Below are 20,929 nucleotides of genomic sequence, written 5' to 3' on the forward strand. Positions count from 1 at the left end.
AAGTATTCATGAACTGTATTGACAGAAACAAGTCACCCAGGATAATTTAAAGCATGGATTCTGAACGTGCATCATTGTACTTGCATGTATGATAGACTTTGTTGAGTTTAATTGCTACCAGACACAGTCAGTGTACAACATTAGTCAGTGTAGAGCATTAATGCAGGACAGATGTGCCCACATATCTAATCCATGTAAATATATGTTAAATTTAATGAAGGCACAAATATTTTGAGTTATAGAACAGAAAGGTGATTAGCCACAATATATACATGTATAGTTTTTAGAAAAAATGTTCAGGATTGCTTTTAATCTAGCTAACAATTTTCACTTTTTACTGCTCTCTAAATATCTTTTATATCAAATTTACCGTTCAATCACTGTGTGCAACTTTATCATTGCAAAGAACCTGATGCCTTTTATAGAAGAGGGGGAGCTATTGTCATGCATCTCTTTAAATACCAAGGAAATGTTAACCTCATTCATTAAGTTTTTAGTTTGAATATTGCCGAAAAGAAGACATGCTGTTGAAGCTTTTCGTCCTGCACTCATCAGGACAGATACATAAGAATACTAATTGTAAAGGGAACTACAATTTATACTACATGAGAAGAAAGTATTGATTGGTAGAGGTGTTGCCATGAGGGAACGTACCTCTTTCAATCAGAGTCCACATGCCAACCAATCAGCACACTCTTCTCATGCAGCACAAGTTGTTGTTCCCTTTACAATTGGTATTCCTGGGAGTATCCTGATGATTGCAAGGCAACAAAACTTCGACAGTGTGTCTCTTTTTTCAGCAGTCATTTTTTTTTTTCAAATTTATAGCTGCTTGACTCTGAACTTTACTGAATTTTCAATAAATAAGCATGTTGCGAGTATTCTACAGTTATTAAGTTATCTCATATCTGGACATAAAATAAACTGCCCCAATGCACAAATCTGATTCATAAAATTGCATTGGTCTTGGAGCATCTAATATCAGGGCATCAGAAATTAAAACATTTTTTAGAAACAAACTGCTTACATCTATGAACTTTTCATATTTGAATAACTGGATGCATTGGCTTGTTTTCACTAATGAATACACAAGTATAAAATATACCACTATGTAAAATTAAATGTTTCATAAACGCGTCATTGAATAAAAAGAAAAATATGGAATTAATGTCCCCATTGATGCGATAAGGCTGCTGGCAATCAATTTTACTCGGCCAACATTCTGTATCCCAAATGGTTTGTCCCACCTCACCCCCCCCCCCCCCCCACCGTGATTCTCATAGGTTTTTATATGGGTAAATAAAGTTACAGCTTTGGTATTTTTAATGATCGAAATATAAACGAAGATTAGGTATTACTACATATAGGACAAAATTTTAAAGGACAATTCACAAAAACACTCCATATTATACATTAAAATATATACTGAAAAGAATATGGCTCCAATCATTCATCACTCTCAGACTCTTCCTCATCATCAACCACAGGGGTATTCTGAAAGTGGTCCTGAGTTGTGTACATTTTGGTTTTAACAGGGCAATTTTGATTCATCAAAATAGCCTAAAATAAAATAAATTTGTGTTACTGTGTGAAGGATTTTAGCAATCTAAGGTAACTATTACTAAATTGTTTACTGCTTCTTACCATCTTTTCTTCCTTGGCAGGAGGGCTTCGAAGGAAAAAGCATAGTGGAGCATATAGTATGTCAATGATACCAATCATTGTCATTAACCAAGGGAATCCTATTGATTTAGCAATGGCTCCGCCACTTGAAGGCCCTGTAAAGGATATAATAAATTAGAGAAAACACAGTATGCTAGCAACAATACATTGAGGTAAAGAGTTTATTTGGAGCCTGAGGAATTCCTTAAAAATGTAACCCAGCAACTTAGTAAACTTTGGTGTTAGTTTAAAAGTCTGTCTTCACCCATCTTTTTATACCAACATGATTGCACTGCTAAATGGACCCTTTTACTCTCATTTGTACAAAACATTTGCTGGCATGTACATGATGGGCCGAATGGTGTCATAAATTTCTGTGACTTAACAACATTGCTTTGGTAATGGTTAAATATCTGATTCACACAATGCTAATTATACGTCTATTATTTTTAACCTTAGATTCAAAATTCAAATGTTCCATGTATAGATGTCAAATACAAAGCTAATGTTTGTTGGTAAACAGGAGCAACTAATTATTTTTCATGCTATCACTATCTTTCTACCCACATTAGCTGCAAGTGTCCCCTACCTAGTTAGAGTAGGCCAGTTATAAAATCTTGTTGGTATTCTGAAGATATAAACTTCAAGAATCAAGCCTGAATCTTTTATAAAACAAATCATATTCATGTAGCATTCTTCCTTAGACGATCAGTGATTTACCATAAATTGCCAACTTTGCTCAGACATGCCACAGAATAGCTAGTGTGGTAAGTCAAGAAATGTTATACTTGTGCGTATTCAGTATGTTGGTCTGAGATTGGAGTGGGTGATCTTTAGGGCAAAATAGAGGAGTTAATTTACTGTTCCTGCTGGGCAGGAAATAGCAGTGAGTTGGCTGCTAGTTTTACATCAGGCTGATTGGCAAGCCAATGCAAAGGGAATTTGGGCAGGATGTAAAGTGAGAGGTTGACCAACCACCACCTATTTTTCTGCCCCAAAGAACATTTGCAATTTGTCCAGGGATAAATTCATTCAGCATCAAACAAGACTAAATCTAAAGTAATGTCGCTTAATGAAACTGAGAGCCCCAAATATGAAGTATTGCTTTTGCCAATCCTAGAATCCCTACAGTGCAGAAGAGGGCATTTGGCCCATCGGATCTGCACCGACTCTTTGATAGAGCATCTTACTCAGGTCCTATCCCCATAACCCCATACATTTCCCACAGCTAATCCATCTAACCTACACATCTTTGGAGATGCTAACAGACGTCTTGGAGATGCTAACACACTAAAGGGCAATTTAGTATGGCCAATCCATCTAACCTGCACATCTTTGGAGATGCGCTTGATGAGTGCAAACATTTTCAAAAGTCAATTACAAGAACATAATCAAATACCATTCAACAAGGACATTACTTAGCCATGAAGTAGTAAATGCAAAAAGTTAAGATATACAAGGTATCTGTTCCGTTACAGTTGCTAAATATTCTTTGTCTGTAAAACTGTTAAGATAATTAACAAATTGGCTGAAAATTAAAAGGAATTGAAGCAGCATTGTTTAACTCAAACTACACCCTGCATGCACCATTAAAACCTGTGTATGGTCACAAAGATGTCAACACAAGACCCTCACTCTCCAGTTAAACTGAGTTCAGACTAAACCTGTTCAAGTATGAACTAGCTTGGTCATGTTAATCTTATTCCAGGTTTGAAGCCTTATGGTTTAGGTCTTTTAAATCACTTGGCCATAATGTGGCTGTTAAGACTGTGCCTATGGAATGGAGATCAAGTAAAAGACTGCAGTTTCTAATTCTTTCCATAATTTTTAATTGAATTTATACAGTGTGTATCTCATATTGCAGACAAGATTGTTTTACAGACAAAAAAGTTCTGCCCAGCTAAGCACATTGAAAACCATGCATGTATCAGATTATAGGAAAATAGGAGCCACTTTATCTCCAATCATTACTTTATATTTTCTATAGTTGCAGCAAACCTAGGTAAATGAACCACGGTTTGACATTATTTAGCACGATTTTGTTCTTTAAGATGATAATGAAAAGGTAACCATCGCTTTAACTGTGGTGCCAGCTCTTAATTAATTCTACAGCGAGTAGTCTTCGATTTGCTCAGTTGTAAAAAAAAATTATACCCGAAATTATTCAGCTGATTGATCAGCATCTACACACATACAGATTTTTAAAAGTGAGTTATTCATTATACAGTCAGTATCCAAACTAAGAGCTAATTTATTTAAGGGATGGGAATCAATGGACCATATGGTCTTTTCTCATCTCTGCCTTTTGTCATGATTTTAGCTGTTATCAGGCAATCGTTGGCTGTCCCCTTGTTAAACATGGTTAAACCAAAGAAATCAGGTCAGCATGAATTAGTCTGTTTGCAGTGTGTTGCACATTCAACACACACTCCCAAACATGTTGTTTGGATTTCCTTTGATCTCTGTTTCACAGGAATACTTGAGGCTGATTCTAGAACTCCATTCTGGCTGCTTCAGGCTTTGTATCTCAAGTATAACTGAAACTGGGTCAAAGGCACACTTTGTGGTGTCACCTCTTCTCCAAGATGAAAAAGAATGGAACCGCAATTTGTTACTGGCCTTTGTGTGAAAGTTCACTTTACCTGATAAAGATTGTAATAGGGGGCTGAGAATATAACATAGCAATTTAGCACCATGCTGCTCCAAGCAGCTGCAGAGCTCCACAAAGGCCTGCAATATAACAGTGCTGTGATGTATCGGAACACAGCCACAGTTTTCTTCAAGTCTTGTTTGTGGGTATATTTTTTCTGTTTTCCTATCACATCAGCCACAACTAAGATGGTAGAATAAGGCATTTGATCCCGGCCCCCCTCAATACCATTCTGTCCTGGCCACAAGAAAATATGCAAGCAAAACTTTTCATCACTGATCATTTCCTCCTTGTTTTTATTCATTTGTGGGACATGGGTGTCACTGGTTGATCAGTATTTATTGCCCATCCCTAGTTTTCTGAAGGCAGTTGAGAGTCAACCACATTGCTGTGGCTCTGGAGTCACATATCGGGCAGACCAGGTAAGAATGGCAGATTTCCTTCTCTAAAGGACATTAGTGAACCAGATGGGTTTGTCTGACAATCGACAATTGTTTCATGGTCATCAGTAGATTCTTAATTTCAGATTTTGTTCCTTGAATTCAAATTCCACCATCTGCCATGGTAGGATTCAAACCCTGGTCCCCAGAATATGGCTTTTGGATTAATATTCCAGTGATGATAACACTAGGCCATCTGTTCCTCCCCAGAATATTAGATACAAGAAGCATTATGAGAGAGGAAGTACTGGAGGGTGTACAGTGGTTAACACTGCTGCCTCACAGCACTAGGGACCCAGGTTCAATTCTGGCCTTGAGTCACTGTTTGTGTGGAGTTTGCACATTCTCCCCGTGTCTGCGTGGGTTTCCTCCCACACTCCAAAGATGTGCAGGTTAGGTGGATTGGCCATGCTAAATTGTCCCTTAGTGTTTAGGGATGTGCAGGTTGGGTGCATTAGCCATGGTAAAAGTGTGGGGTTACAGGGTTAGGGCAGAGGGAAGGGAGCCTTGGTGGGATACATTTTAGGATGCTTGGTGCAGACCGGTGGGCCGAATGGTCTCGTTCTGTACTGTAGGGATTCTATGGGCAAGCATTCTTGAAGGTGGATAAATCTCCAGGACTGGATGGATTATATCCCAGGTTATTAAAGGAAGGCAGGGAGAAAATAGTGGATGCTCTGAGAATCCTCACGAGATACAGGCGAGGTCCCAAAGGGTTGGAAGTCTGCGAATGCTGAGACATTATTTTAAAAGGGCACAGAAGAGAGGTCAGAAGATTATAGACCGTGGGCAAGTCATTGGAAACAATTCTGAGAGATAGGATAAACTATCACTTAGAAAGGCATGGATTGATCAAGAATAGTCAGCATGGTTCTGTTAGGGGAAAGTCATGTTTTACTAAGTTAATAGAATTTTTTGAGGAAATAATGAGGAGGATTAATGCGGGTAGTCCAGTGGATATTGGCTACATAGATTTCAGTAAAGTATTTGACAAGGTCCCACATGGCAGACTAGTCAGAAAAGTGAGATCTTATGCGATACAGGGGGAAGTGGCAGGTTAGATCCAAAATTGGCTCAGTGATAGGAAACAAAGGGTAAAAGTCAGTGAATGTTTTTGCAAGTGGTGTTCTATAAAGCTCAATGCTCGGGCCCTTGTTGCTAATATTAATGATTTAGACAATGTGGGTGGCATGATTGAGAACTTTACAGATGACACAAAAATTGGCTGCATTGTTAGTGAAGAGGATAGCTGTCAACTCCATAATAATATCAATGGCTTAGCTGAGGTGGACATTGAAGAGGCAAATGGAATTCAAAGCGGAGAAATGTGAGCAAATGCATTTGGAGAGGGCAAACAAAACAGGGAATACTCAGTAAACGAGAAGATATTGAGAGGAGTTGAGGAAGTGAGACACCTTGGAGTGCATGTCCACAGTCATTGAAGGTGGCAGGACAAGTGGACAAAGTAGTTAAGAACCCATGTGCAACCCTTTCCTTTATTGGGTGAGGTGTTGATTACAAAAACAGGGATGTAATGATGGAACTGTACAAAACCCTGGTTAGGAAATTTTGTATACAATTCTGGTCATCACATTATAGAAAATACTTTATTGCTCGAGAGAGAGTGCAGGAGATTTGTAAAGCCATTACCAGGACTTTAAAGTTGCAGCTATGAGGAGAGATTGGAAAGGCAAGGGCTTTTCCTGGTAAAGAAGCTGATGATATCGATTTGCTTTCCACCCCTCATCACTGTGCCCGAGTTTGAGAAATAAACTCTTATTTTGTCACCCTGCATTGCTTTTCTAAGTTTTTATCGCAATTCTTTGTGTAAGATGAACTTGAATCATTGTGCATTTCCAAGTGCTATTGAAGGGAAATTTAACTGTCTCATTGTCGATGTCTAGGCAATTTTACTCTTGCGTTGTTCTTTCAGAGAAGAAGTTGACCCTGTCTGCTGAATTAGACAGTGAAGCTCCGCCACAAAGAAATAGGGAAACAGACACTTGTGCCAACCATTTCTTAAAATGTGGGGCAGTGTCAGTCACATTGAAAACTGGCACCTCTACATTCACACGCCTTCACTTTGAGAATCTCAAAACTATTCCAAAAGGATGCCCATAGTTCTTCAAAAGCCACCTCTTACTAATTGTCCAATAAAAATAAATAAAACTTGTATTTCTGGAGTGCACTTCATGACCACATGATATCTCAAAGTATTTAACAGCCAATGAAGTAATCACTAATGTAGGGAACGTGGCAGCCAATTTGCACACTGCAAGCTCTCGCAAATAGCAATGTGATATTCAACCAGATAATCTGTTTTTGTGATAACAATTAAGGATTGAATATTGACCAGAACACCAGGGATAACTCCCCTGTGCTTCTTTGAATTAAAAGTTGGATCTTTTATGTTCACCTGAGAGGGCAGATAGAGCCTCGGTTTAGCCTAATCCTGACAGGTTTTTTTTTTATCTACTTGTTTACAGGGTGTGGGCATTGCTGGCCAGGCCAGCGTTTATTACCGTCCCTTGAAGGTGGTGGAGAGCTGCCGTCTTCAACTACTGCAGTCCATATGGTGTAGGTACACTCAAAGTGCTGTTTGGAAGGGATTTCCATCATTTTCATGCAGTGACTATGAAGGGACGGCAATATAGTTCTAGTTCCAATTCATGTTCATGACCATGTTAGGCTTGGAGAGGAATTTGCATGTGGTGGTGTTCCCATACATCTGCCATCCTTGTCCATCTAGGAGGTTGAGGTCACGGATTTTGAAGGTGCTGTTGAAGAAACCTTGGTGCAGTGCATCTGGTAGTTAGTACGCACTGCTGCCACTGTGCAGAGATGTGGAGGGACTGAGTGTTGAAGGAGAGTTTTCCTCTTGATTCCCATCGACTCCAGTTTTGCTAGGATTCCTTGATGCTGCATTCATGCTGCCTTGATATCAAAAGTAGTCATTTTCATCTTGCCTCGAGTTCACCTTTTCTGTCTCCTATTTTGAGTAATAGGGCAGGCAATGGCGCAGCAGTAATGTCACTAGACATGTACACCAAAGGCCCAGGCTAATGCTCTGGGGACATGGGTTTGAATCACACCACCGCAGCTAATGGAATTTAATTTCAGTTAATAAATCTGGAATTAAAAAGCTAGTTTCAGTAATAGAATCCCGACATTGCCTTTCGGCCAATTGAGTGGCCATGAAGCCATGATTGTCATAAAAACCTATCTGGTTCACAAAGGAAATCTGCCGTTCTAACCTGGTCTGGCTTACATATGACTCCAGGCCCACAGTAATATGGCTGACTCTTAAATGCACTCTGAAGTGGCCTAGCAAGCCACTAAGTTGTATCAAAACTGCTACAAAGTCGACCAAAAGCAACAAAACCAAATGGATTACAAATAGTAATGTCATTGATTATCGGGGGCAATGATTGGGTTCTCTCTTGTTGGAGATGGGTATTACCTGGTGAATTTTACTTGCCACTTCTCAGCCTGAATATTGTCCCTGTCTTGTTGCATATGGACATTGGTTGTTTCAGTCAAGGACTCTCCACAGTCCTGCACTGGAGTGTCAGCCTTGATTTGAGTAACAATAGACTTTTTGGACAAAATTCTCACTTTACTGTTATCCATGACATTCTGAATGTGACAGAAGTCTTTTGATAGCATTTACGAGTCAGAGCACAGGATTTTCATGATGTGACTGAAGAGAGTCCTGCACAAGAATAAAGGCATCTGATGCAGAAGGTGTTCAGCGTTCTAGCATTGGTTTAAGTCAGTAGTTAGGCTGATCTGATGAGGATTTGGAAAATTGTACAGCTGTTGGCCAGATTTGAGCCATTGGATGATTGGATCTTGACCAAAGACTTAAAACTGGACAATCAGATATTGGATGCTATTTACTTTGTTTTGATTAGTTGATACTTTTCTTTCCCAACGTCTCCCATACACACACCAATTATTTGAACTTTTCAGACTCGTCAGAATATGCAGGGGTACAGATAAAAGGCAGGGAAATAGCACTAAGTCATGATGCTTGTTTGGAATGCCAATGCAGGCACGATGGGCCAAATGGCCTCCTCCTGTGCTGTAACAATTCTGTATCTTGTAGATACCACATAAAACTTGAGTTCTTACCATATTATGGATGATTGATTGGTTGTGCAATCCAATGAGATTCCTAGCAAAATAACTTTTGAAGTCCTCCAATAAAATCAGGTCTGAGTATGAACTTCCAACCAATAGCTCTTTGTGGATACCTAAGCTTTCTTTTTATAGGAATATTGAGTCCCATCTCTGTTGCAACATTGTCAAGCAAGTTTGCTTTGCATTAGAGCGGTATTTGGTTCGTAGTTATCCCTCAATCACCAATGAAAACAGAATACCTAATAATTTACTTCATTGCTGAAACTTGTGCACAAATTAGCTACTGCATTTGCCTCTGAAACAATGACTACACTTCAAAAGTATCTCTTTTGCTGGGAAGTGTTAGGATGTCTGATAAACCTTCAATTGGCGTGGCAATGTAATACCCGCTTTTATTCAGGCCTTCCGGAACATTCTCTCTGATGTAGCATTCAATAAAAAGACCCTGGAGTGTAATTGCTACAATAGGCTTGCTCCCTTCTAGGGCCATCTAGTGTTCAAACAACAACATTCAAGTATAATACATACCATTAAGGACTTAGAAATGCTAAATTAATGCAAGCTATTTGATTTGTTGCCTTACAAGCAAGTTATTAAACATTTTTTTGATTCCCAACAATATTGTATAAACTTACCTAATGCAAACCCCATGCAAAATGCCACATCTGCAATGGCGTAAACACTTCCGTACACAGAGACATGACGCAAATCCACCAGGTAACCCATAATAGGCATCATGGAAGAATCTACCATTCCTAAAAGGATTATTGATTAGAGATGACAGATTGGAGATGACAGATTAGAGATGAAAGCTCAAGAAAGGCAAATTAACCATAAGCAAATATGCCAATGATTCAAAACATTTTATTAAAAAGGCAAGGTGATCAAAATTAAAATATTGTTAAAATAAACAATGTGCTGAAAATGTCATATTTCAGAATTACAATCGGGTACCAATCTTTCCACTTTGACAAGATTTGACAAAAAATCAACAAGCTAAAATATTAGCTCTCTTTCTCTGTCCACAGATGCTGCCTAATCTGCTGAGTATTTCCAGCGTTTGCTGTTTTTATTTAAATTTAGAGTTGTGCCAAGTTTTTTTAAATTGAGAGCTTATTATTTTTAAATGTGGAGTTAAAATTCAGATACATAATACATACATTGATGTATACATTTTACGCTATTAGGAATTAATTCCCAAATATTCAACTTATATAGTTTAACATTCATTCACACTGATGACCTAACTAATGTTTAAAGATATATTTATTTACTTTATTAAATAATCATACTGTCCTAGGCAAGAGTAAGACTGAATAGAACTAGTGTCAAAAGTAGAAACTCAATGATACAGTAAATTGGAACATTGTCCTTTACCTTTGAGATTTGTGGGTTTCAGTTTACCTTTGCTGATGATATTGAAACTTTGGGCGTGATTTTCCGGCGCGCTCGCCCCGACTGAAACCAGAAAATCCCTCTTGAGGTCAACAGACCTTTGCATGATCCGTCCCCCCACCCGCTACAATTCCCATGGTGGATGGGACAGGAAAATTCCACCCTTTGTCTTTATTCTTTTAATTGAGAAATGCATGCTTTCCTCAGACTGATTTTCTATGGCATTATGAGAAATATACATCACGTAATGTTACAAAATTGATGCAGTAGACTAAGCATTTTTAGGAATAGAAAAGACTGTTTGATCTGTGTGTGTTTTTTGTACAGATCAGCCTCACCTTCCAGTTTCTCATCATCCCATTTAAACACACATCTCTCTAGAAATACATCCAATAATTGACAACATTTTCCAATTGTAATTTCAATGATGGTACCAGATACGCATTGCACCCTATTAGGGACTGATCTCCGGTCCATACATGTAATATAACATCACCCTAAGACTGAAGTTTATATTTCATTTGACACAAACTCAAATGCAAGATGGCTCCTTGCAATCCTGGAATTAGGGGGCTTGATAGTCTTCATTGTTAACTTTTGCATTTAAATGGAAATAATACCACTTCAAGCGAACGTAATCAGAGAATCCCTACAGAGCAGAAGGAGGCTATTGGGCCCATCAAGTCTGCACTGACCACAATCCCATCCAGACCCTATTCCTGTAACCCCACGTATTTACCCTGCTAATCCCCCTGACGCTAAGGTCAATTTAGCATTGCCAATCAACCTAACCCGCACATCTTTGGATTGTGGGAGAAAACTGGAGCACATGGAGGAAACCCATGCAGACATGGGGAAAATGTACAAACTCCACACAGACAAATAACCTGTGACACTTTGCAAGACTGTTTCTAACTTATGCTGATTGATTGGGGCTGATCTAAACTTCAGACAATACCCTCTCTCACAGGATGGTGTTCTGCATGTTGCCCTTTAGTTAAGATGTCATTGTCTTTGCTCACCTATAGCAAAACCAACTCCAAAATTTGGTACAATGAGTCCATATATATTTTTGGCAAGTGGTACCTGTAATTAATGAAGCAGACATGTTAATTATGTTGCAAAATGACTAACTTAATTTTATTGATGCAGTTTCTTTAATAAATGCTTTAGTTGCATTTCAGTACCACTTCTATCTTTTACAATTCTAACTACTCTTTCCCTGTTATAATTCCAGAAGTAATATTGGTGATATCCGTAACTTTATTTGCTATCCTATATTGTGTCTCTTCACCAATTCTAAAATCTTTTATTAACACTAAAAGCATGGGTCTACTCTATACATTTTTTCTACCTTAATCCCTTGTCTATATCTCATTCACTTCTTGAACTGGCTGTAAAATTTAAAATTAAGGAACAGGATTTCAGTGGCCTTTACTTTGTGATTTGCTGTCTGAGAATTTTTCAATTTGATTGGTTGCTTATTCTGCTTGATGACAAGTGTTGCTGGGCACCTAGAAGTTCCTGTGATTTGGTGCCAGATTCAAACTGATACTGGATAAGAGAGACTCTGCAACAGAGATGGACAGTTTCCTTGAAGGTCAGCAGCAAGCACAGTTGTTTTGCTGCTGACTGCAAAATATAGCTCTATGCTATTGAATATGTGTCAAAAATAATGATTGCATGTATTTAATAAGCATGGCTCTTCATTATACACTAAGAATATAAATTTATATATAAAAGAATTTTCCTTAAACTGTGGAACATAATGTACAGGAAACTCATTCAACATTAAATCCATTCACTAGTGTTCAAAAGAATGAAAATATGCCTCAGATGTAATGTATTTTAGACTATGGCCTCTGTCACAAGAACAGGATAAAGTCCCAGCAATTAACTGGAGAAGATTAATTAAAGTTCAAAGCCATTAATACATCATAGAAATCCTACAGTACAGAAAGAGGCCATTCGGCCCATCGAGTCTGCACCGACCACAATCCCACCCAGGCCCAACCCCCATATCCCTACATATTTTACCCGCTAATTCCTCTAATCTACGCATCTCAGGATACTAAGGGGCAATTTTAGCATAGCCAATCAACCTAACCCGCACATCTTTGGACTGTGGGAGGAAACCGGAGCACCCGGAGGAAACCCATGCAGACACGAGGAGAATGTGCAAACTCCACACAGACAGTGACCCACGCTGGGAATCGAACTAAGGTCACTGGAGCTGTGAAGCAGCAATGCTAACCGCTGTGCTACTGTGCCGCCCTTTCAGGAATAACATTCAGGAATGACATTTCAAGAATTTAAAATGTACCACATTTAGTGAAAGGTGATTAAAATGAACTTCAAACTGACTTCATTACAGCAAGTCATTTGATAAGCCCATTATTATTGTCAAACTTACACAAACAATGCTTATTCCAACGATTATCATCCCAAGAAGAGAACACAACCACCTGAGGAAGAGATGAGAACTGCTGAGTATTGGCAGGATTTAGTAGCGATAACCACTCAAGTGCTTTCATATTCAGAAGCTGGCTTTCCTTTAATCTGACTGCTGTCTGAGAGATGGCTTAGTCTGGCAGCCAATGTTATAAATTTTCTTTCATAAAATAAACCATGTGATTTCATTTCCTGAGCAGGCAGACACATACGACATTAGATTATTAAATATACTTTAAGACAGGAACCACTGGATATCTATTGATCTGTTTTTATTATTAAAGTAATCAAAATCCATTGCACAGATTGCAAAACCTACATGCTCAATAAATGGTCCACGGGGTAATTTCCTACCTGCCCATTTTGTGTGCAAGGATACCAAAGATGTTAGTTCCAATTAGATACGAGACGCTTGCTGGAACAAAAGCAATGCCTGAAAACCGCAATAAAGCTTATCAGTATTAATGTCACTCAGATGTAATGAAATCACAATCTGCAAGAAGCAGGTATTGATAACTGGAGAGGTAATAAAATGCTGCAGTATGAATAAACAGTTCTAATTTCCTATTGAAGGCTTAGCTAGAACAACAAAAGAACACAAATAATATTTGTATAATGATACCTCTTTTTGAAAATAGTCTTTTTCTTTCACCAGTTGTTTTTGTACCGTATAAAATTTCTCCTGAGAAAGTGTACTACTTGTTGAGCTGCATGTTTACTTAACATTAATCCGTATTGGCTTGAATACTTCCTTGTTTGGTTAACTGCCAAATATTTAACACTCTGTGCTATGAATTATTAGCATGAATGTTACTTTATGTATGGAAAATGAAGGGTTAGTGCGAGCCAATTGTCTGACTAAATGTTAAAGTGTAATTCTGTTAAAAGACAGGAGTTTGGAAGTAACCAATGTGATAGAACACAGTTTATTTATTAGTCACAAGTACGTTTACATTAACACTGCAATGAAGTTACTGTGAAAATCCCCTAGTTGCCACACTCCGGCACCTGTTCGGGTACTGAGGCGCGTCTGATAAATAGACAAGGCTGATGTTGCCAGGAACAGAAGGCTTTTATTCGCTAAAAAGGAACGATGTGGAACAGACAATAAACAGAACAATACTGGGCATGAGGCTCTCCCGATTGAGGCCGGAGGGGGAGAGCTGCAGCCTTTATACCCTGAGGGCGGAACCTCCAGTTAAAGGTGCAGCCGAATTAAAGGTGTCAGGGAGTGTCTCAAATACGAACAGTAGTGGCAACAATATATACAGCTCAACCGTGCCGAAGGCACGACAGTGGTTTACCACAGGTACACTGAGGGAGAATACAGCATAGCCAATGCACGTAACCTGCACATCTTTGGGCTGTGGGACGAAACCAGAGCACCTGGAGGAAACCCACGCAGACACAGGGAGAATGTGCAAACTCCACACAGACAGTGACCCGAGTCGGGAATCGAACCTGGGTCCCTGGTGCTGTGAGGCAGCATTGCTAACCACTGTGCTGCCCCATATCAAGTATAGGACAGGTCTGAAATTTGAGGTAACTTTTGTGAGAAGAATAATTGCTCTAATTTCTTGATGTGGTAATCGTTCTGACCAATATATTAATGAAGAAACCCTCTGGTGGATATTTCTGGTTAAAACATGAATCCAATCTCTGAGTAGATTGCAGTGTCAACTGTGGCTCAGTTGGTAACACTTTTGCTTCTGAATCAGATGGTTGTAGCTTCAAGTCTGATTCCAGGACTTGAGCATAAAAATATAGGCTGATTCTCCAATGTAATGTTGTGGGAGAGTCGTACTGCCGGGGTGCTGTATTTTGGATGAAATTTTAAACTAATGCCCTATCAGATCGGACATTTAAAAAAATTTTGAAGACTAGCAGGAGAGTTAAACTTGATGTTCTAGTCAATATTTATCCCTTAATCAACGTTGTAAAAATAGATTATCTGATTATTAGCATATTACTGTTTGAGGGAGCTTGCTGTGCACAATTGGCTGTGGCTTTTCCTACATTACAACCACGACCATGCTTAAAGTACTTCATCGATTATCCTGTGGTCATGAAAGGCACTATATAAATGCAAGTCTTTTCCTTTATTCATAAATATGCTAATAATACTCATCAGAGCAACATTCAAGAAACATTAACAATGTAGTTACATATGACCAGAAGATTCTAGAATAGTTACTAACAATTTCAAATGAGAAAGTAGTATACATTTATACTTACCCAGTTGCCATTTCGGGGAACACATGGTTTCCATCATCCAAATGGGCAAGGCTGGTTCTAGCATTGCAATACCCATGTTTGCAAAGCATATGGCTCCTTATTAAAACAAAAGAACCAAGTTATTAGTAATGACCAGCAATTATTAATTCTCAAATATAAGGTCATGAGTTGAGAAGGTAGCATGCACTAAATGAATGAGAAAACCTGAGAAAAATGTACCCTTTATCATAAAGCAGTTCCAACAAAGAGGAGACTGACACAAGGGAACACTGTCAAATCAAGCAGTGGGTATAATTACATGAAATGCTTCTATTCTTGTGCTTTTTAATATTTATTGTTGAAAGGTTAAACCACTTAAGCAAACAAGCCTGTTCAATTTTCAACAAGTTTAATGACACATCGATAGTTTGCATCACTGTTTACCAAGCTCTAATCAATGATTGCACAAAGGAAGATGATAGAATAACCTTTGATGCAAAGCTTGAACAAATGCAATAAATGATTATTTTATGAGTTGCTGACACTTGTTAATATGAGAACATCACCTATGCTAGATCCTTCTATCTTCACGATGCATTGTATTCTCCTGTGAATAATGTCAAATGTTCAAGACTATCTGGCTGTACTTATTTATCACAATTACTGAGACCAGATGTCAGAGAGTGACAAGTGCAGGCAGCAAGACCAACTCATATTGCAGACTGAGACTTCCGCTACCGAGGTGGGAAGGCTCGAGTTGATAAATGTACTCTTGAGTAACATACTCCTTGAGCACCAACGCATCCGAAAATCTATTGTGTCTATCCTATCATGCAGGAAGTCCCATTCATCTATCACCCCAGTCCTTCTTGATCCATAAAGGACCTTAAATTAAAATGCTAATTTTCATGTTTACACTTTTTTCATGGCCTCGTCCACAACCAGCTGATTTAGAGGCCTCAATCCCCTGAAGCAGGCCCACTCCAGGGTGACATTTTCTGGAAGTCTTGTCTGCTGGCTACAGAGACAGTGAGACCCAGCATTAACTCATTTTAGGAAGGCCCACTGCATCCTGTTCCACTCAGTCACTTGAGAGGCCAGCGGTATGCCTTCAACTGGGATCGAGGACCTTGGGTATATATGTTCTGTCTGCCAAGAGCTGCCAACCAATCAGTGGCCAGTAGCTCTTCTATGCTCAACAGCACCACCAATCAGGTGGTAGCTGCAGCTGGTACTACAACCACCTGATGCCTCAGATAAACCAGGGACTCAGGCACATGTGAATGATGGTGGGAAGGAATTCTCAGGGTGGGGGTCGAGGAGGGGGTTCAGCATCAAGTGTAGGGAGATGGCTTTCATCAGGCTCCCTTTTCCAATGCCAGGTCCCTTGATCAGACACGCAATGCCTTTAAACCTTTAAATTAAGTCCTTCCCCCTCCTTGAAAGCTTGCAGGAAAACAAAGCAAGATTTGCTGGTCGTGCTTCCTGCATGGTGGACACTATTCTCCTCCAACCCTCCCCCCATCCCCCCCAGTCTACCGCCATTACCACTGGGATGAATCCCGTATCCCCTATTTGGGCATTAATTGCCTACCTGGGGGCCTTTATTGGCAGCAGGGCAGGAAGTCCATCTACAGGCCTTCCTGCCACAGACTTGACTGGAGTAGAGGCAGAATGATGGCAGGGTCCCCACCTAACTAATGTCCCCCTCGCCACTACTTTAGCCACAGGGGAGAACACATGACTCAGTCTCTTTTGCTCTATCATTACCAGCTTCTCTGACTGTTTTGCCCCAACCTTCTGGAAATCTTATTGTCTAACCTCCTCCTCTTCCTAGTCTCCACTAACTGTGCAAGACATTTCCACTGCTTTTGCAGCTCTTCCCCGGTAAATCAATTCTATCCATTCCATTTTCCCAATTGGAGTTGATTTTGATTTGACATTAATCGGAGACTAATTTCACGACATAAATGTAAGACGCCGGTGTAGTATCATTGTCGTATGTTTGTCTTTATTCTGGAAATGCCACTTGAACGCGGACTGATTAATTTATTAAACAATTCCAAACCTTAAACTAAGTGCAGTACCTGCAGCAATCAGTATATAAGGATCACGTAAAAGTGTGAACAGTGAGCTTCCCTTCTGACTCTAGAAAAGATCAAACAATAGACGTTGAAGAAAACAATACAATAGTGGGTGAATCAAGAAAAGTATCAATTCTAAAGCTTGTGTTAAATTGGCAGACAAAGCACATTTTGTCAATTTTAAATGTGGAAAGTAACACTCACTTCTGGTTGTGCTTTGGATGGCTGAAGGATAAACAGCTGTAGGGCTAAAGCAGGCAAGAATCATTATTCTGTTTAAATCAATTTTGAATGCCTGATGATAACTATCTTTTCCTTTACTTACCTCCGTCTAGAAGTGCCAGTGCTGCCAGAATCAGGAAGGGAGCTGTTTTTCCCACAAACTCGTACATCACACTGCCGAAGGGCGGGCCCACTGTGAAGGGTCAACTTAAAAAATCAGTATGATTTACCTACACCCACAAAAAGTGGGTGAATCATCACACGAGCAGAAAATATATAACTAAAAATTGCACTGCCTCAGTATAAAGTAGTGACTTGTTATGACTGTTCCATAATATTATTTTCTTTTCACTTTACAGAGCAAAATTGATCTCCAAATATTGTAATAAGCAAAATACTGCGGGATGCTGGAATCTGAAACAAGAACACTGGAAAAACTGGGCAGGTCTGCCAGTATCTATCAGGAGAGAAACATAGTAAACGTTTTGTCGGAGCTGAAAGGAGGGAGAATGTGTTAGAGCAAAAGAAACTGCAACAATACGAAGCAACTTTAAGAACAAGTGAGGGAGTGTTTTGCATTCAGTCAACACAGGGATGTAATATTTAGGGAAAAAAAGAAAGGGAGGTTTAAGATGGAGGAGAAAGGTCAAAATCTGAAGTTGCTGGACTCAATGTCGAGTCCCGAGGGCTGCAATGTGCCCAATTGGAAGACAAGGTGTTGCTTCTCCAGTTTGTGCTGGGCTTCACTAGGTCATTGCAGCAGGCCAAAAATGCAAATATTTCCAAATATTATGGGTGGCATGTGGCACAGTGGTTAACACTGCTGCCTCACAGTGCCAGGAACCTGGTTCGATTCCTGGCTTGGGTCACTGTCTGTGCGGAGTCTGCACGTTCTCCCCATGTCTGCATGGGTGTCTTCCGGATGCTCCGGTTTCCTCCCACAGTCCGAAAGATGGTTAGGTGCATTGGCCATGCTAAATTCTCCCTCAGTGTACCTGAACAGGCACCGGAGTGTGTGGCCACTAGGGGGTTTTCACAGTAACTTCATTGCAGTGCTAATGTAAGCCTACTTGTGACACTAATAAAAAAAACTTTAAACTTTAATATTATACTTGATTAGAATGAAATTCACTCTTGCAAAGATGTATTCAATTGTCATATAAACTAACGTATGATCATTAAAAAAAATGTAATCCTGACTTTAATTCCAGCAGCAACGACTTGTATTTATAAAGCCCTTCAACCTAATAAAACACCCCAAAGTGATTCACAGAAGCATTATAAACAATTATGCCACTGAGCCATATGAGGTATTAGGTCCGATGATCAAAAGCTTGGTCAAAGAGCTAGGTTTCAGGTAGTGACTAAAAAGGAAGGACATGAGGTCGAGAGACAGAGGGGTGGAGGGAAGATATTCCTTAGCTTGGGACCTGGACAAATGAAGTCCCAGCCACTAATTGTGCAGCAATTAGGAGGATGCACAAGAGGCCAGAATTAGAGGAGCGCAGATACCTCAGAAGGTTGTGGGACTGGAGGAGATTATAAAAGATTAGACGGGTGAAGCCATGGAGGGATTTGAAAACGCAGGTGAGAATTTTAAAATCACGATTTGCTTGACCGAAAGACAATAAAGATCAGACAGCGCAATGACCCCAATTGCAGACTGTATACACACTGACTACCACAGACATTCACTCTGAATTTTTATGTGTGGTCATTGGGCTTCACTCAAGATTTTTTCTATGTTTCATCTGAAAACAATTGATGTCATTGTTTTTTATTAATGAATATCAAGATCAATCCCTAGTCTGATTGAATACAGGGGAAGTAATCTCCTTAGAATACTCCAGAAAGTAGAATTGCAGACATTATGAAGCTTACCCTTACTACTGCCAGTCTTGCTGAAATTTTCCACATGTAAATTTTGTGGATCATGTAGCAGATATTGTTACATATAAACAATTACATGAGTAAGTGATTATCAAATATTGGTGAGGAAGTTATCACTGGAATCAAACAATAATAATCTTTTAATACAAGTGATAATTAACATACAGCATAGACTAAAACATCTACATGCTAATGTCCCACTTTTATATCATAAGTATGGAGATTAATAATATGTTTAAACTTCAAATGCTACATTTAATTCCAAGATATGCAGTGATCTGATTATTGCTGTGAATAGCTTAGGATAGATTTTTGAGAAATAAAATCCTCCTCCTGTGCAGGGAGAGGGCATGTTAATTTACTCTATCGCCAACATGACTATTCATGGAATTTGTGTTTTCTGTCTGTATTAGTGTTTAATTCCTGTTATATCTGAACACAAAATTCATAGAAATCATACAACCTTACAGTGCAGAAGGAGGCCATTCAGCCCATCGAGTCTGTACCGACAACAATCCCACCCAGGCCCTATCCCCATAACTCCACATATTTACCCCACTAATCCCTCTAATCTACGGGACACGAAGGGGCAATTTAGCATGGCTAATCAACCTAACCCACACATCTTTGGACTGTGGGAGGAAACTGGAGCACCCTGAGGAAATCCATGCAGACACAGGGAGAACGTGCAACCGCCACACAGACAGTGATCCAAGCTGGAATTTGAACCCGAGTGAGACAGCAGTGCTAACCACTGTGCCACCGTGCCGCCCCTAATTCATATTTAATACATTTTGTGGTGCAGTTGATGCTCTAATTGTTGCTTACCTGTTTTGGTATAACGTTTCTAATATCAAAACAAAATGTAGAAACAAAACTGACCCTGTGTGGCACTGTGGGTTAGCACACAGCCAAATTCCAACTGTTGCTATGAGAGTCCCCAGTGTCCTGTTGGCAGAAAGACCCTATTGTAAATGTTTCGGGTAGAGGAAAACTGCCTCGGAACATCAATTATCAAGGTGTATGGTGGCAGAAATATAAACACAAGAGGTTAAAAGCAAATTACTGTGGACGCTGGAATCTAAAACCAAAAGAGAAAATGCTGGATTTACAGCATTTTCCCTTTTGCAAACGCAAGAGACTGGTGCTTTGGACTAAGAATGCAAGAAGCTTCGTTCTACTACTGACTCTGCTGCATCTGATCTTGGGAGGATTTGAGACAGATAATGTTTGAAATGTTATTCCACATTATTGGAATAGTGTAGATTAGAAGGGCTTTAGATTGGTTTCACTGGTCAGCGCAACATCGAGGGCCGAAGGGCCTGTACTGCGCTGTAATGTTCTATGTTCTATCCTAGCACTGGCTTCTTTCTGCTCATCATACTGAGAACAAAATACATCAATAATACTTTCCTGGGGGAATAGAAAAATAGAAAGTAGGAGCTGGGGGAGACCATTTGGCCCTTCAAGCCTGCTCCGCATTCATTATAATCATGGCTGATCACCCAACTCAATAACCTGATCCCCACCTTCCCCACATATATTTTAATCCTCTTCGCCTCAAGTGCTATATCTAATTGCCTCTTGAAACCATTCAATATTTTTGCCTCAACTACTTTCAGTGATAGCAGATTCCATAGGCTGACCACTCTCTGGGTGAAGAAATTTCTCCTTATCTCTGACCTAAGCCGTCGACCCTGTATTCTCAGAATGTGACGCCTGGTTCTGGTTACTCAAACCATTGGGAGCATCTTTCTTGCTTCTACCTTGTGTAGGCT

General features: G+C 39.6%; 1 protein-coding gene across 1 annotated transcript in view; it reads right to left on the reverse strand.

The window, feature by feature from the left end:
- Positions 1-1,305: 1,305 nt before the first annotated feature.
- The window catches only part of slc18a2 (solute carrier family 18 member 2), a 46,187-nt gene continuing 26,563 nt past the window's right edge, over positions 1,306-20,929 (reverse strand). The window contains exons 6-15 of the mRNA XM_078224351.1: positions 17,365-17,454; positions 17,244-17,287; positions 17,043-17,103; positions 14,977-15,072; positions 13,096-13,174; positions 12,704-12,755; positions 11,313-11,376; positions 9,531-9,650; positions 1,645-1,778; positions 1,306-1,560 (exon numbers count right to left, since the gene is read on the reverse strand). Of these exons, the coding sequence (XP_078080477.1) occupies positions 1,447-1,560; positions 1,645-1,778; positions 9,531-9,650; positions 11,313-11,376; positions 12,704-12,755; positions 13,096-13,174; positions 14,977-15,072; positions 17,043-17,103; positions 17,244-17,287; positions 17,365-17,454 (854 nt within the window). The 3' untranslated portion in view covers positions 1,306-1,446. The remainder of the gene's footprint in view (positions 1,561-1,644; positions 1,779-9,530; positions 9,651-11,312; positions 11,377-12,703; positions 12,756-13,095; positions 13,175-14,976; positions 15,073-17,042; positions 17,104-17,243; positions 17,288-17,364; positions 17,455-20,929) is intronic.

The sequence above is a fragment of the Mustelus asterias genome, chromosome 11, assembly GCF_964213995.1.
Source record: "Mustelus asterias chromosome 11, sMusAst1.hap1.1, whole genome shotgun sequence".
NCBI classification, from domain to species: domain Eukaryota; kingdom Metazoa; phylum Chordata; class Chondrichthyes; order Carcharhiniformes; family Triakidae; genus Mustelus; species Mustelus asterias.